The sequence below is a fragment of the Podarcis raffonei genome, chromosome 1 (genome assembly GCF_027172205.1).
Source record: "Podarcis raffonei isolate rPodRaf1 chromosome 1, rPodRaf1.pri, whole genome shotgun sequence".
In the NCBI taxonomy this organism is placed as follows: Eukaryota; Metazoa; Chordata; class Lepidosauria; order Squamata; family Lacertidae; genus Podarcis; species Podarcis raffonei.
Window position 1 is genome coordinate 133,086,025 of NC_070602.1, and position 17,280 is coordinate 133,103,304.

General features: G+C 41.9%; 1 protein-coding gene across 6 annotated transcripts in view; it reads right to left on the minus strand.

Annotated features, from left to right (window-relative positions):
- Positions 1 to 17,280, minus strand: part of AGAP1 (ArfGAP with GTPase domain, ankyrin repeat and PH domain 1) — a 326,368-nt gene that overhangs the window by 48,935 nt on the left and 260,153 nt on the right. For all 6 annotated transcript variants that reach the window (XM_053362842.1, XM_053362861.1, XM_053362851.1 and 3 more), the window contains 3 exons: positions 11,872 to 12,026; positions 9,948 to 10,038; positions 7,564 to 7,786 (listed from right to left, as the gene is read on the minus strand). In XM_053362842.1, the coding sequence (XP_053218817.1) occupies positions 7,564 to 7,786; positions 9,948 to 10,038; positions 11,872 to 12,026 (469 nt within the window). The remainder of the gene's footprint in view (positions 1 to 7,563; positions 7,787 to 9,947; positions 10,039 to 11,871; positions 12,027 to 17,280) is intronic.

Sequence of the window (17,280 nt, forward strand, 5' to 3'; positions counted from 1 at the left end):
ACTTAGCAGGATAATAAAGGAAATCATCCTTGATTATCAGTGCTAATTTGGACACTGCCGGTAGCTTGTTATGCGTGTTCTGAGTAGCATTTAATTAATTCAATTGCTTGTTAATGAGGGAAGTGACATGTGGGGAGCAGATGCCACCCAACTGCAGATGGGTTCTGGTCAGCCCATCACAATAAAGTCTTTTTTTAAAGCCCCCCCCCCCCCCGCGAAAGGTGTCAAGCATGGAAGCACATTCAAAAGGGGCATAACACTGACCTCACCAGGAAAAGAGATGGTAAGAAATAATAAAGCCTGACAACAGTGAATACACAGGTACTAATGTTCCCAGAGGCTCTATCTGTAATGGTACTTACATCCTTGTTTCAGAAATTCAAGACTGATATGACTACACCATCATTGTATGATCAGATCTAATAAGGCAAAGAAAGGTTGCAATGCAGTTGTTTACATCTGAGCTACAAGCAGTTTTGATAGGCCATCCCTTGGCACTATTCTCAATAGGAGTAGATATAACTTCCATTCCAGACCAGCCTGGCATTAGTAGTTCAGAATTTTGAGGGGTGGGGCACTGTTGCCCAGCAAAACCCCCAAGTTGCTGTTGGACAGATAGCAGCAGCCAGGAGGATGCAGATCATCAGGCCCCTCGGCTGGCATTGCCACGAATGACAATCAGCATCATATATGGCTTTATTGAGGTGTGGAATCATCTTCCCAACCACCTAGCAAGTATCTGCCTAGCCTGGCTGTTGGAATGGGCAGGGCAACAGTCAGTCTTGCTTCTGCATTAATGCTGTGATGACGGTTGCCTGCCAGTCAGCCCCAGCCTTGTTCAGCATAGTGGTTGTTGTGATTCAGGTACTCAGAGCAGAATGGAGACAGATGCATTTAATGTTTGCGTCTGTGGCCAACCTGCCAGCTCTGGTCTTTCCTTGCCTGAGCCCTGGCTGTCCACTTGGCTATCACAGCCTAAGCCTGGCTGGGAATCAGTACTTTGCTACCTATATTTACAGCCCTGCCACTCACATCAGCACAAGAATTCAGCAGCCAGCCAGTGGTATAGTGGCTAATTTTGAAGTGTAGGAGCTCAATGTGATGGCCCCCATAGGCACATCCCATGGACACAGTTGTACTGACCCATATATACAGAGACATACAGAACCCCCCCAACCCCCCCCAAACAGACGCACTTAGCATAATACCAATTATTTTCAGAATCAGCTGACACTTGCGGATGTTTAGAGAACCAACTTACCTTGGAGGACACATTAAGCATTAATAAAAGACCTTCAGCTAGCTGCAATGCAAACTTTAGCTTTCAACTTGAAATGCAAACAGTGTTGCAAATAACTGTCAAGTGAATGTTTGGACCAAGGGGTTATCAATATATGGATGACACCCAGCTCTATCACTTATTTTCATCTGCAAATCCAGGGAGACTGTGGAGACAGTTTTGGAGTAGATGGAAGTGCTGTGACTGGGAAAGTCAGCTGATTGAGATGGAGGGGTACAACTGGTTCTAGATGGAAAACAAAGCTGATAGATAGGGGATTCTCCTGGGCTGATAGGCCAGTTAGGACTATCACAAGACCATGCCTCAGTAATTCATGCATTAGTCACTCTCAGATTAGGCTCCTGCCATATGCTCTTTGTGGGACTGACTTCGAAAATGATGCCCACCTGCTGCTGAAGTTGGTGAGCATGAGAGACAGGGGCTTCCCTTGGTGCTTCACAGACTGTGGCATTTCCTCCCAAACCTGCAGGGAGTCAACCCTGCAGTTTTGACACTGCAGACTTCAAAGTGGGCTTTAAAAACCCACCTTTCCAAGGACCACTTTCACTTGAATAAGGATAATTTGCTGAGGACACTAACTCAGGAAACTACAAATGAGTGGATAATTTGTAAGGTGCTATATTAATGTTATTTATCTGACTGACTTTAACTGTGTAAGATGTTCTTTACTAATGTTTAATGCTGTTGTCTTTTTATAGCTTAAATTGCTGGTTACACTGTGCTTTTATGATAGTATGAGCCATCTTGAGTGCCCAATGCCTGAAAAAGCAAGACAATATAGTTTTATGAATAAATAAAAATAAACAAATATTCTGGGCCCACTGAGCATGTTCAGTCTTTATTAGGCTACATTTGTGGTTTCCCTCTTTTTGTTTTTTTGAGGGGTGTGTGGACTGACTTGTGTCCAGCCTCAGCTACATGAAAACCTTGACTTTCTTCATGAATGTCTATGGATGACAACCACTTCTATTCATGTGGGGTGGGGGGGTGTTGGCTGTTGTTGATGTCAATTTTCTATCTTCATTTTGGATCTTACGATTGATGTAGAAATTGTTCAATCTGGTTGCACACATTGCAAAACATTTTGATGTTTTGTTTATTGTTTCACATTACATAATTTTTTTAATATGCTGTAAGTCACCTTCAGCATGGTTTTAACTGTGGAAAGGCAGCATACAAATAGAAGCTATTTTCAATCAATCAATCAATCAATCAATCATTTTAAGTGCGAACTACCTGGACACTGAAATTCTTCTTTCTACACACCCACACCCACCTTTGTCCAGCCACTCTGTTCTGCTTCTACCCCAGCCACTATTCCGTGGTCACTGAGTCTTTAATGGGCTGCTACCAGAGTTCTCATTTCCCTTACCACAGCACCAAATAACTCAGTACAAAACTCCCAAATTGTTGACATACTTATAATAAACCTCTAGCTATAAACTTATCACTAGAGACCACAAAGTTATGTTGCAATTTACAAAAAATGGTAACATATAGAACAAAAAAGGAGGGAGATAAGACATGGAGCTCTTCAATTTCCTATCACGATATTGACATGAATTGCTACCAGTCTTTTTTTGGGGGGGCAACCTCTAAATATGCGTATAAGTCTGCTGAAGTCTGAGTGTTCCACAAGAGGAACCCAACTTAGATCACATTCCTGTACTGCTGCGACTTGTAGGACATCCCACAATCTGGACAGAGCCCATGTGTTGGCAGCGCATTTGTACACACAAAGCATATCCTAAGATGAACATTGAGGAAAAATAACTAATGAGGTAGTTCCAGATCAGCATCAAGATACAGGCAAACATTTTATTAATTCCTGTTTTGAAGATGGACAGTCTTTTTATGTTATTCAAAAGCAATACTCTCTTTTATCAAGCAGAATTATGTCCCTGTGTGGTTGTTCAGACACCACTGCCATTTCACTGTCACACCAGTCAAAATCAATGCTTTAGGTGCCTGCTTAAATGGTATCAATAGCAACTGAATGGGGGAAAAGTCTTGATTTGAACCCCAATTCATTTAATTATAACATTGATCAAATCTAATTTGACCCACATTACAAAGGGAGGGTTTAAGGACAGATGCCCCCAAGACATCAAATTTAATATTGAATACACTGGGAAAAAATGTCAGTTGTTGCACAATCCATACCAAAAGATTTCCCCTTTTTCTCCCTTTCCTGGGAGTAATTAAAAGATGCTTTTCTTGACTAATGATCCCCTGTTTAGAAATAGGAAGTCAATATTCCTTCTGCAGCAGTCAGCTTCAATTTGTCACACTGCTCCAGAAGTTTGAGAAGCGGTTCTCAGGGTTGTTTGGTAATTGCTGGAGCCAATTACAAGCTTTTTAAAGCTGACCTAATCAGTGGTCCACTGAAAACAATCAGAAGCCAGCTGGTCTTGTTTCTACAGTAGTTTCAAAAGCTCCCCTCCTGCTCGGCAACTTTATAAACTTTTTTGTGCTTGGTATAGTCACACAAATCACAGACCACAAATGTTAACTTGCAAGCTGTAGCTGCTCACCAAGATTTTCCTCAGAATCATATGAAACCTCTGCTTAAAGTTCATTGCAGCTTCCACTGCACTCCTGGTTATGAAGAATGATCTGTTTCTAACTGCCAGATTTTAAAGTTAGGTATGATGCTAATGTTGAGATCGCCTGAAATATTTGAATTTTCATAGTAACTTAAAAATTACAAGAGTGGAAGTATTTCCCATACTAAGACTTGAAATTTACCCTATTTGATAGTATTAAGTGGTGGAGAATCAACATACTTTTTCTTCTTATTGGTATTATTTACACAGCACTATCAATGTACACTGCTCTTTATGAAATTCTGCACAAATAAGCTTACAACCCAAAATTCAATACAGGAGCAAGAGGGGAGTCTAAGCAGGGCAAACAAGGTAAGAGGATGAATTTATTTCAGTCATACTTAGGCTTAGGATATGGGCACAATGCTTTCGGTTACAAAGTCTTCTATACTCTACCAAGGGTGCAAAATTTCACTTAATTATATAAGTCTCTGAAGCCACTCAGACTGAGACCAGGTACATGGGCTGGGAAGAACCAGAGTGTAACCTTGGGGGGAGGGGTAGCAGTGTGCATGCTGGTGGCACTCAGAGCATTCCTCTGCTCCTCCCCAAATATCTATGGCCCATGAGTAAAAAATGTGCACTACTACATAACAGAGTTTGGAAGGGTTAGGAGTAATCTATCTGAAAGAGTATCAGTGCATGAAAGACAGTTGCCATGACTACAGTATACAGAAACTGAATGTAACACATTTGGCCTGTACTAATTTTGGCCAAAATTTGGATGTGGGGGGCATGAAATTTAGTGTATTTAGGAATGCAACAAATATATGTTAATTACAGAGTCTTGATGCAAACTTCTTGCATTTACAGCTATGGATGTATTTTGAACAGAACACCTGGTTTCTAAACTGTTATCATGGTTCCATGAACAAAGAAGGGTGGGCAAGAAGAGTGATTTGTGTTATGCGGTTAAATCAGTGTAAGAATGAGACGAAGGCACAGTAGTTTGCTCATTGGAGATAAGAGTCTGCTCTGAAACTGCAAGCTGGCTAACACTTATTTGGGAAGTGATGAAAACTTAGGGTATCAACCAACATGCAAATCAATATGTGAACCCATTTAGATTTTTTTTTTTTGCAAAAATTACATATGTGCTTTTTTATATAAATGTATGTGATGCCACTTTTCTGCAAGGTGGCTATATCCATGAAATGGTAGGACAGTTCTTCATATGTCCCTGGTGCTTATTTGTATCCTACACATACTAATGCTACTACAAAATCATTTATGTATCACAACCAAGCTGCAAGAGTGATATGGAAGGTTACTAGCTTGGGAGAGCTTATCTCAGCTTCTAGAAATTAAGAAAATTAATCATTTGACACAGAACTCTATCTATGGATTAACTATAGTCTGCAAACTTCAGGTCAGATAGACATAATGCTGGAAATCATTCAATTACTTTTTAAAAAAGTAATCATTTTTGGTACATTAAAAAAGTATGCCCTTTCTGGCTACCAGTGCCCAGAGGCAACCATAGGGATGCAAAACAGGTAAGAAATACTTTATGGTTTTGCTGACACCTTGTGTTTGAAACAACGATATTAAAGCAAACATCATACTTTTATGCAACATGGTACTTTTTTTGTTTGAAAAAGGAGAAAACAAGAGGGCAGCTGTATTACAAACTAGTAGAAAACTAAATATTCTTCAAATGGAAAGTTATAATACACAACCTTTAATTGTCTGTTTTGTATAAGAAGGATGTACATTGTCAGATAACAAAACTACTTCATGAACCTATGCTGCAAATTAGTAGCAAGAAGTATGAAATCCATATATGATTTGTCCCATTGAAATACTGGTAACTGAGATTTATGAGGACAGGTAAGCATATAGTTTCAATGGGTCATGGGTAGATCAAATTTCCTCTGGATTTTAGCTTAACTTCAATATCAACTTTTTTTACTATTTATGTCTGTACAAATATCTGCATATATAGTAATGAATGAATCAAAGTAAATAATGAATCAAAGATGGCACCAGAATTCATTTTTGATATTTATGGATTAATGTAATGGCACTGTTGACATTATGATACAAATAGCTATATTTGTTCTCTAATAGCAAAAGACACACCAGGGTTTATATTTTTACAATGTTATGGAGCAGAAACCAAAGAAAGAACATTTAACACCCCCACACTCCTATTTAGGAAGAAAGCACTCAGGTATTTGAAGTTCTACTGAAGTGTTTGTTGCCTGAAAGGTAATGGGCAATAAAAATGAATCTGAATTCTCTCTTTTCTTGTTCCCCTTTGGGTTTGGGTTTTTATTTAGATTTGTTTATTTATCTTTGATAAAAAATATATTGGATATTTAATATTAACCTTTGTGTATTTTCTTTCCAACTTAATATTAACCTTTATATATTTTCTTTCAAACTTTAATAAAATATAATGGGGGAAAAGAGTCTGAAATACACTTATGAAGACAGCTTTTTTATTACTTAAAATATTATGTTGTATTATGTTTCCTGAGCCAGTATTCTTCAAATAAAGGCAGTAATTAATGATTCACAGAAACTTAAAACTCTTATATATTGGTCTAAAATTGTATTCTATTAATGCTATTATCCACAACAAGTGTTATCTTTAAAGGCAGCAATGAAAACAGTCTTTCCTTGTTTATTTATTTGCATAAAATCAATGTAATTAATGGAAATATTAGACAAATATGAAATTGGTTCTTAAACGGTCTGTTCAGATGACACAATCAAATAAGTAAAGGTAAAGGTACCCCTGCCCGTACGGGCCAGTCTTGCCAGACTCTAGGGTTGTGCGCTCATCTCACTCTATAGGCCGGGAGCCAGCGCTGTCCGCAGACACTTCCGGGTCACGTGGCCAGCGTGACAAGCTGCATCTGGCGAGCCAGCGCAGCACACGGAATGCCATTTACCTTCCCGCTGGTAAGCGGTCCCTATTTATCTACTTGCACCTGGGGGTGCATTCGAACTGCTAGGTTGGCAGGCGATGGGGCCGAACGACGGGAGCGCACCCCGCCGCGGGGATTCAAACCGCCGACCATGCGATCGGCAAGTCCTAGGCGCTGAGGTTTTACCCACAGCGCCACTCGCGTCCCTGACACAATCAAATAGACCTGTACAAACGGTGAATGGGGGGGGGGGGTAGTGTTGAACTTACAGGTCACCTTCCTTATGCTTTGCTGACTATACTTAGGGTATTTGTGAATTACAATGTTTATCTGGAGAAAGAACTCTGATACTGCAACCCCAATTCTGCTTACAAGCACTAGTCTGGGGGTAGGCAAGTATTGCTCCCAACCGCAGTGATTCACTTAATGTATACAGTACTGAATTGCAGTCTGCTCTTTTAAAATTTACAACAATGTATATAGTAAGCACACACAAACACAGGCAAAGAAGGACCTCGCTTGCATCCTTCAGGGTAAACACTAGCTAGCTAGAACCGGGCAAGAGGAATCTCTCCCTTGCAGGACTAGTTAACTAGTTACACCACTCTGAGCTTCTTGGAGAAGGAAGGATCATATACAGATCCAGTGCTCTTTAAGCATTAGCTCCCATTTAAGACTGCAGCCAATGAGAGCAGTGCAGTGGTACTTTCAAAAGATAAACATTGGGTTAGGTATCTTTCACATACTTTTTAACGCCTGCATGCATACTGAAACAGCTTACCTTGAGGAGTCTGGAGAGGGTTTTGCACGTCCCTGGGTATTTTCTTCCCACACACTATTTGCTAACTCATTCCCAATGGAGGACATTACGTTGATGAGTTCAATAGGCCAATCATCCAAGTCAAGTGAGCGCACACGGGACACGTGTGTGCCAAGGTTTCGGTGTATCCCTGAGCATTCAATACACATGAGTGCTCCCAGATTTAAGCTTGCCCAGTCAGGATCTATAGGAAAAGAAAACAAAGCAACACAATAAATATACATTCTAAGAGCTTTTCCCACTTATGGCAAGGTTACCAGTAATCAACTCTTATTTGAAGTTTTAACAGAACCCCTGAGTGATACATGATGCTGATGAGTCTGGACCCCGTATCTAATTCTTAGCCAATTAAAGGAACTTTTAGCTCATGGTTCTCGGGGAATAAAATCTTAAGAATTATTACAGCAAATGTTTTTCTACCAACACAAGTATGGTACAGGTTAGAAGCAAGTAATTTAATGATGTTTTTACATAAAGGTACAAGTGCAACCTATTTGGCTATCATGGGGTAAATATGGTGGCAAAATGGAGAAGATGACAGGAAATAAGATTACAGCTCAGGACAAAGAGACAGCAACCAAAGAGCAGCTCTAAAAGTCCAAGATAAAAACCAAGCCCACCTAAAACAGGTGTGGGGAGACTTTGGCCCCTAAGAAGCTGAATTACAACTTCCATCAGCCCCTACAAGCATGGCCAGGGCCCTGTGGTCCAGTGACATCTGGCGCACCAAAGGTTCCTCACATCTGTACTACCATGTACTACTAAATGCAGCTACTCTCCTAATAATCACTGTCATCATTTGCAGATTCATTATTGCATATTTAACACATGCTAGTATGATGAGAAAGGATGAACAAGGCACTCCATCCAACAGCTAAAAAGCAACCATTCTGATTTATGCAATTTCAAGGAAGTATGTGCTGCTTTTGATTTTAGAGAAATCTTGGATTGCATTGAAAATGCAAAGCCTACCGACACCAGTTGAGGCATGGGAAAAGCACAATTAGCAGTGCTTATAATTCTGAGTAGTATTTCAGATAGCTAGATGGTCCACATCAAGAAGGGTGATACAGCAGGAAGGTGGACTCTCCTTCCTTGGAGGTTTTTAAGCAGATATGTCATGGATGCTTTAGCTGATATTTCTGCATTGCAGGGGGTTGGACTAGATGATCCTTGGGTCCCTTTTGCGAATCTATGATCCTTGAAAATTTGGAATTGACTCATGGTCTTGCTAGTAAACACTCACACCACACCTGGATAGGAGACTTGTTTAAATTGAAGCTTGTATCCAAGGTGGACTGTAACAGCAATGTGATAGAATTCTTAACAATTGGCTTCCAAGTTTAAGCTGCAAGGGATGGTACTCTGCTGATCTCATAAACATGAGCAAGGAAGAATAATAACTAAACCATATATCCTCTCCTAGTGTCTAAATCCATCCCTACAAAGCCTGCCCACACTCAAAAGGAAATTAGGGTCAAGCCTTTCCCACAATGACAATGATGTTCAAAGAAGTTAAGGGGACAAACATGACATTTGACCTCTTCCTTGCGTGTCTGGCCTGTTTTACATACTAAAAAAATACAGGTGTGTCCAATTTTAATGCAGGATGTGCATAGGGGGAGCTGACCCCCTTACCTCTTCATTTCAGCTGCTCCAGGGGAAACCCTTATGCCCAGGCCATACCTCAGGCTAAAACTTAGATCCCATCACCTTCCACTCGGAAAACTGAGTTATCTGAAACTAGGCCTGTATCAATTTAGCTGCAAAAGCCCATAGCAAGTGCCAGATGCCGACACATTAGCTTGGGAGGGGTCAAATGAGCTGAGTTAAAAAGCAAGTGGCTGCCCACTGACTCCCGAGCCAGGCTCAAGGTTTTACATATACATATATTTGTGAATCTCATGCTAATATTAAGATAGGCATTGTACGTTTTCTAGTATCACATGCTTTTTCTTTTTTGTCTGGAAAGAATGACTTTAAAATCCCCTAAAATTCATAAGAGCCATTATTTCCCCTCTTATCTAGAGCATAACAGTAGCATGTTAAGTTGAAAAGGAATGTGAAACTGAAGAAAAAATCTCCCTCCTCAAAAGTGTTCCAGGTCAGTACTTACAAAAAAAAAATGAGGTCTTAATCTAACCAGCAGCATGTGTTAATTAGGATTTAATAGGAATACACCACACAAATCATATTCCATAATGAACACTAACTAGTGAAAAGAACACTGAATACAATACCAAGAGGGCAAGAACTAGAACAGGTGTTCATGTAACACTGAAGCAAAGAGACTACAAGCTTTATGAAGACCAGGATAATGTTCCTTGTGGAAAAATAGTACTCACTTTGTGCCCCACAGTCCACACAGCGAGAATTGCCTCTGATGTTTCTTATTGACTGAAGGGCCATGGCCTCATTCTGACTTGTCAGTCGGGACTGTGTATATTTAAAGAAACACACATACAGGAAATAAGAACTCAAAGAAAAGACAGAGACAACATTTCTGTCAGCTGGTGAAAAAGAGAGTTCAGAAATGGGTTGAATGAACATGATCATGGAATTTGATGCTTTTGGTTAGCCTCTCAGAAGTTGATCCTTTAGCATCTTTAAGTACTGTAATTCTGTGTCTGACAAGCACAGCTCACAGTTTTTATCCATGTTTCTGACAGCTCAAGCTTTTATTGAACCACTGGGGCATAGAGCGTACAGGACATCAGGAATCCAAAATCAGCGGTAAAGCAAGCTCAGAACTGTAGTGTGCCATTAATACCACAGATGATCACAGAACAGTCCATTCTTATAAATTCTGTTAAATTAAATTAATTCCTGTACCACTTTTATTTCATAGTTATTGATTGTTAGGAAGATTTGGGAACAGAAGCAATGGTGAACAGAGCATTCTACCATCAAAAGATCAGAATTGATCTTATGGCTTGCGTTACGGACCTCTCTCCACAGTGGCCTGCCAGTGACCTCTACTTTGACCCAGAAAGATAATCTCTATAGAAAGTGACTTTCAGTTTCTATACCAGCTGAGTCCTGAGCAAATTCAACTAGCTGTATCAGATCATGAACTTCCGGCTATAGATTTCAATGGAAGCTATACAACACTTTACGTAAGCTGGTACAGTGGTGCCTCGCAAGACGAAATTAATTCGTTCCGCGAGTCTTTTCGTCTTGCGATGTTTTTCGTCTTGCGAAGCACGGTCCGTCGCAACTGCACCTCTTCAAGCGGCTTTAAGAAAAAAGGGAACAAACTCGCAAGACGTTTTCGTCTTGCTAAGCAAGCCCATAGGGAAAATCGTCTTGCGAAGCAACGCAAAAACCGAAAAACCCTTTCGTCTTGTGCATTTTTCGTCTTGTGAGGCATTCGTCTTGCGAGGTACCACTGTATCTAGATATGCCATTATCAGGGATGTGTCTTGGTGGTTTCCTCAATCTCTTTCTTTAGAAAGTTTAATTTTGCATAATTGTTCAAGTTAGCTTATTCTACATTATGAATGTAAAACATGTACGAGCCATTATGGAACGAAGGTACTACTATATTTCCCTTTTCAATTTAATCTACTTGTTGTTTAAAAGCCATAAGACTTAAAAGTTTTATTTATACATTGAACATGTAATCATCCCTAATTACAGAGAAGAAACCCCCCCACTAAGTTTTCCTTAGCCAAGGTCAAAAGAACAAAAAATTGTGAACATGTATCTTGAAACGTAAGTCCCAATCCAGCTAAATTTAGTAATGACAAATCCCCATTGAAATGAAGAAATTAGTTGTGACCAACTTGTCCCACAGCTTTCAAGAGGATTAAGTCATGACTAACTTTAGCTAGATCACAGTTGTAGACAAATGTTGAAATGGGACATTGTGCACAATACTATCCTGAATAATTCCTGCAGTATTAAACATAAAGCATCATACATTTTCTAGTCCTAGAGAAACACAACAGCTTCCAGGAAAAATTGAAAAGTAACAAAGTAGAAAAAACTACCACTTTCCAGTACTGTGCTCGAAATACTGAAAGCAAGATTTAGATCAATTTAAAAGCAGCAACTATTCATTCCAAATGAGTTATTATAATGTGAAATTATATAGAAAACGGAAAAAGTAAAACAATAAATAAGTTACTATTAAAAATCTAAATGCAAAGCAAGGCAAAACATTCCAGACATAATAATGCTGCAGGAATTTCTCCTTAAAAACATTATAGAGGGTCTAAATGTTGATGACAGATATTCTTTTCCTCTGATCAATGTTGTTTATCTTACCTTATTCTTGCTGCTCTCACATGACTGCAGGCTGGCCAGAATTTGACTCTCTATAGCTTGGACCCAAGCATCTCTTTCTTCATATGTTGTAGCTTCAAAGTGCCAAGTCTGACCAGTAAGAGACACAATGATAAATTCAAAATTATCTTCTTGTTCTGAAAGAGAAAATGGAGGGAGAGAATGATGGGTTAAAACTTTTATTTAAAAGAATAAATTAAAACATGATTTTAAGAAAAGAACAGATGTAGCAGACAAAGGGTGCTCATAATTCTGTCCCTCATTTGGAAAATGAAAAGAGAGGCTGACCATAGCACACCTAGACACACATCACAGTGAAATGCCAGGAAAGCAGGGTAAGAGTTTTCTCTCCCCAAATTTTCTACTTTTCACTTGAAAAAATAGGGGAAAGTCCTAAAAAGAATCTGAAAGAAATTTGGGGAGCAGATTTGGGATCAAAAATAAAAGATACAATTCAGCAAGTGTTATATGGCGGAAGTCTCCTATTAAGGTTATATAGGAGGGTAAAGGAGTCAATGATAAAAGTGGTACTAAGGTGGTTCCCAGTGGAACTCCAGATGGAATTGGCAAAAAGGAACATTGATTTTTGTAATGTGTGCTGGAGAGGATGTTAGAGAGTGGACACTTTTTTCATATGTGGTAGATCTGCCCAGTAGTGCAATATTGTGGCTAAAAATCCTTCAAAAAATCTCTTCTATTGTCTGTCAAATTCTTCCATTCAACCTGAATTCCACTCAACCAGAGGATATATACCATGTAAGTCAGAAAGCCCTAATATTGTTTGTTGGCTGAAGAATGAAATTGCTCATCACTGGAATCATTGCTCTATCTTTACTTTAGACCAGAGCTTTTCAAGTTCCTAAACTTTTCAAGTTGGTGACACACTTTTTGGATATGCATCATTTTGTGACACAGTAATTCAGTTTTACTAGCAAAGCAGAGGTTAAACTAACCCTTTCCAGCCCCAGGAGGAGCACGGGGAGTGTTTGTGTGACACACCTAAACACTGCAGCCGACACACGAACATGTCACAACAAACAGCTTGGAAAGCTCTGCTTGAGACAGTTGGAGAAACAAAATTTCAAAATAATATACTTCCCTTTTGGTCAGATCATCTGCCTAGATATGGAGTTTTGCTTTTGTTGCTGTTCTAATCTTTTTGCATTCTTTTACTCTAGAATCTTCTTCTCGGCTGAATGTGCCTTTGTACTTATTTATGCTGGCTATCACAACCAGTTTTACATTCACTTAATCACTCGTTTGTATTTACCCCAAGCTTCTAAGTCGTATTTTATCTTCTCTTGCTATTTATTGGTAGGTTTATATTGAAAATGAACTTTCAACCTAAGTTTAAAAGATGAAGAAAGCAGAAAAAACTCCTGACATGTCCAGTTTGTCGTAGTAACCAAAGTTGATTTGTTGTAGGATGTTTATTTCTTCTATGATGATGGTTGTATATGTTTTGAAGCTCAACTTAGTCCACACTTAAAACTATGCCGCAACTAGAAAGTGGAAACCAAAAGGGAAAACAAGCAGCTGGCTCCAGATAACTCCTACTGGTAGTCAGAGAAGCAAGCGAACAAACACCTATATGCACTTTATTGATTTATACAACTGAGAGGACTTTGGAGACCATGAAGGAGACCATGGTCAATGGTACCAAAAGCTGCTGAGAGGTCAAGGAGAATTAACAGGGACACATTTTCCCTGTCTCTTTGCTGACAGAGGTCATCATACAGGAGGATCAAAGCAGCTACTGTACCAAAACCAGGCCTAAACCCTGATTTAAAAGGCTCTAGAAAATCTGTTTCCTCAAAAAGTGCCTGGATCTGGTTGACAACCACCTGCTCAAGAACTTTGCCTAAGAAGGGAAGATTAACAAGTGGCCAGTAGTTACTTAGATTTTCTGAATCCAGGGAGGGTTTTTTTTCTTCCTTCAAGCAGGCAGGGACTACCCCCTCTCACAAGAAGGCATCAATCACCTCCCTGGCCCAGCCGGCTGTTCCCTCCCTGCCAGAGACATAGCGTGGGCAGCGGCAGGAGGGCCATTGCCTCAGGTGCAGATTTCTTTGGGGCACACAAAGTGCTCCTTTCTCAGGTTTAAATTTGGCAGCCTGACCTCTTTACCTGCTGCGTGGACTGGAGAGGGGGAGGATGGGTTTCAGTAAGCAGCGCAGCGACATAGCTAGCCGCTTGGGTGCCTGGTGCGGGGGCATGTCCTGCAGCCGGTGCGGGGTGATCTGCACCTGTGGGGGCGGGGCAATGTGCCCATGGGGTGGGGCGAGCCTCTCTGCCGCTTGGAGCCTCTCCGCCACCTCCCCCTCGGCTGTAGGGTGGCTGAGGGAGAGGCAGTAGGCAGACACAAGTCCCACACTGTCGTTTCAGGCAGCGCGGAACCTGCAGGCGCCTAAGCCACCACATCACTCCTAAAAAGTTTTGCGAGCCCAATTTTTTAAAAAACTCATTTTGTCCCACTCCCTCAGTGATGACACCCGGGGCAGACCGCACCCCTCTTCGCCCACCACTGAAGCAGTACAGAAGCGACTCTAGGGGAGCGCGGCCAAAGCACTGGCAGCACGCATTCCAATGGCAGGTAAGAGGTGGGGGCACCAGAATTTGAAGTTGCACACAGCTCCCCTCTGCCAGGGACGCCCTACGGCTGCTGCACCCAGGAAGTGCCTGGTCACTCACCCGCATGGTCCAGTAATACGCACAATGGCCCTCCCCACTCCCTTTGCTTTGGCCTGTGGTGAAGGGCAAGGGCAAGGCAGGTTGTGATGGAGGCCTTAAGTGTCCCTTAGCATCAGGGATCCTTCTCTGCGAGCCCTCCCTCGGGAGGTTCAGAGGTGGCAGTGCCCTGCGGGGTCCTGCTATGAGACGGTTGCCCACTTGTGGGACACCCTGCACAGGGAGGCTGGCCTTCACCACATCCCTTCAGGTGCAGGAGAAAATGGCTCTCTCCTCCTGGGCTCATGAACAGCTCCAGCCTTTTAAAATGTGTGTGTGAGAGTGGGAGAGATTCTATAAAATGTCTACACCACCTGATTGTTAAAAGAGTTCAAAGTGGTTTACAAAAAGATCAAAAATATAAATAATGAATGGTTTAGTTCTGTGAATGGCAAGGGATGAGGTGCGGAGCATGTTGTAAAAATATGAGCGGTGCCCCTGAAAGCAAGGTGGCTTTCAGTGGAAATACCGACAGCCACATCAGTCTAGCTTTCCCCTGCTTATTCCTTCCCTTCCTTTGTCTATGGAACAACCACCACTCCCCACAGGAGCATCTCTGCTGAGGAGCGGGTTGCCAGAACAGCACATGCAAAGTTCCAGCTGTCCCCCCCCCCTTTCTTGCCATTACAGTATTTTTGTTTGCATGTGCAGGCTGCCTGGCTGTTATTCATAGTTGAGTTCTAGAGACATACAAAGGGTCAACAGCCCTGCAAGGTAGGCCAATAATATTATTTCCCAGTTTGGGGTGGGAGTGGTTGGGTGAGTAGAAGAAGAAGAGCTTGGATTTGATATCCCACTTTATCTCTACCCTAAGGAGTCTCAAAGTGGCTAACAATCTCCTTTCCCTTCCTCCCCCACAACAAACACTCTGTGAAGTGAGGCTGAGAGACTGCAGTGTGTCACTGGCCCAAAGTCACCCAGCAGCTGCATGAGGAGGAATGGGGAAGCGAACCCGGTTCAGCAGATTACAAGTCTACCAATCTTAACCACTACACCACACTGGCTCTCAGAGGTTGGATGGCCACCTGTCATGAATGCTTTAGTTGAGATTCCAGGGGTTGGTCAGGACTTTGACAGGAGCATGAGTCATATCATCTAGAAAATCCTCCAGAGCTATCTGGAAACCCAGTGGATCCATCAGGCTTGGAAGGTGGAGCATCCTAATAGTCTCCCATCTCTACAGAGGAGAAAAGGTGCTGAAAACGTAATTCTCAACAGGAAGTGATCAGACCTTGACAAAGGACTGAGATCAATATCCCCCACTTTCAGATCACCCTCTTCCTACCCAGCTGAGAAAATAAAGTCTAGAGTGCAACCTGCCACATGTGTTGGGCCAGCCATGGTCATCATAGCAGTCATGAAATCCTGAGCCACCTCAGAGCCAGTCACCTCGGCATGGATGTGGAAGTCCCCCAGAAACAGCAGTCTGGGAATCATCAACACTGCCTCCCAAACCAGCTCTTTCAGCTCAGGCAGGGAGACTGCTGGGAGGTGGGCGGTAAACTAGCAGAATCCCTGATCTGTCCCGATTGCCCAATGCCAAGAACACACATTCCAGATCCCCCCTTAGCTGGACAGAAAGCCTGGAAATAAAGAGAGGGAGAATCTCTATAGACCACAAGTCCCCTCCCTGACTTGAAAGTCTGGCCTAATGCTGCATCAAGCACCCAGATGGGCAAAGCTGGGTGAGACCAACTCTGCCCTGCTCACCCACCCAGGTCTCAGTGATACATGCAAGATCAGTCTCCTCACCCATAATCAGATCATGGATGAGGGAGGTCTAATTCAGATCCATCTAGCATTCAGCAACAGCAGCTGCAGATCCAAGGGCTGGCTGACAGGACAATTGCAATTCCCCAGGTTGGAGGAGGAGTTGGCACACGTCACAGTCACTAACTGCCTGTGCTGTGTGCCCCTTACCCAGCCTGCCCCACCTCTCATGCCACACTTCCCCCTACTCTGAACCACTGCAACTGGCCCCCCAGGCTCTCCCCAGCTCCTCTCCTCCCAGATACACCTCCCCTCCCTCAATAAAAATCCCAACCAACAACAAACCCCACACAAATTTAAAAACAGTTAAAACAGTTGCCTGTGGTGCAGTCAGGAGATGTTGATTGGCTGCAGGTGCAGAGGCCACAAGACTACTGCTGCTCTCAGCTGCTGGGAAGGAAAGGATCTCTGGATCATGGATGTTTGACCATCATCTGTTCACTGAGGGCAACTGCTGATTAGCAGGTGTTCTGCATGGTAGAGCACCTGCTTTGCATATAGAAGGGCACGGGCTCAATAGCTTTTTTCTTTAGTCTGGCCCAGTTAGCTGCAGCCCATCAGTGTTGACAGCACTGAGTTAGATGGACCAATGGCATAAAGCAGCTTCCTATGTAGTCACCAGAGATAAGCAGTTAGGTAGCATTTTTTAATATCCATAGCAAGACATTTCTTACAGGGATTTGGCTACTACAGACTCTGAATGCAGTTCAGACATATCCTGAGCAAGTTATCTCTGTTTACAAAAGGTCTGATGGAAAGATGGTTATATTCTCAAAAGCTGGTTTCAGAACTAAATGGTTAACTTTTAAACACAACGGTATTGCAGTTCGTGCAGTTTAAATCCCTGTGAGCCCAATCACAACATTTTATTAAACAGTTTCCTAAGTTTAACTG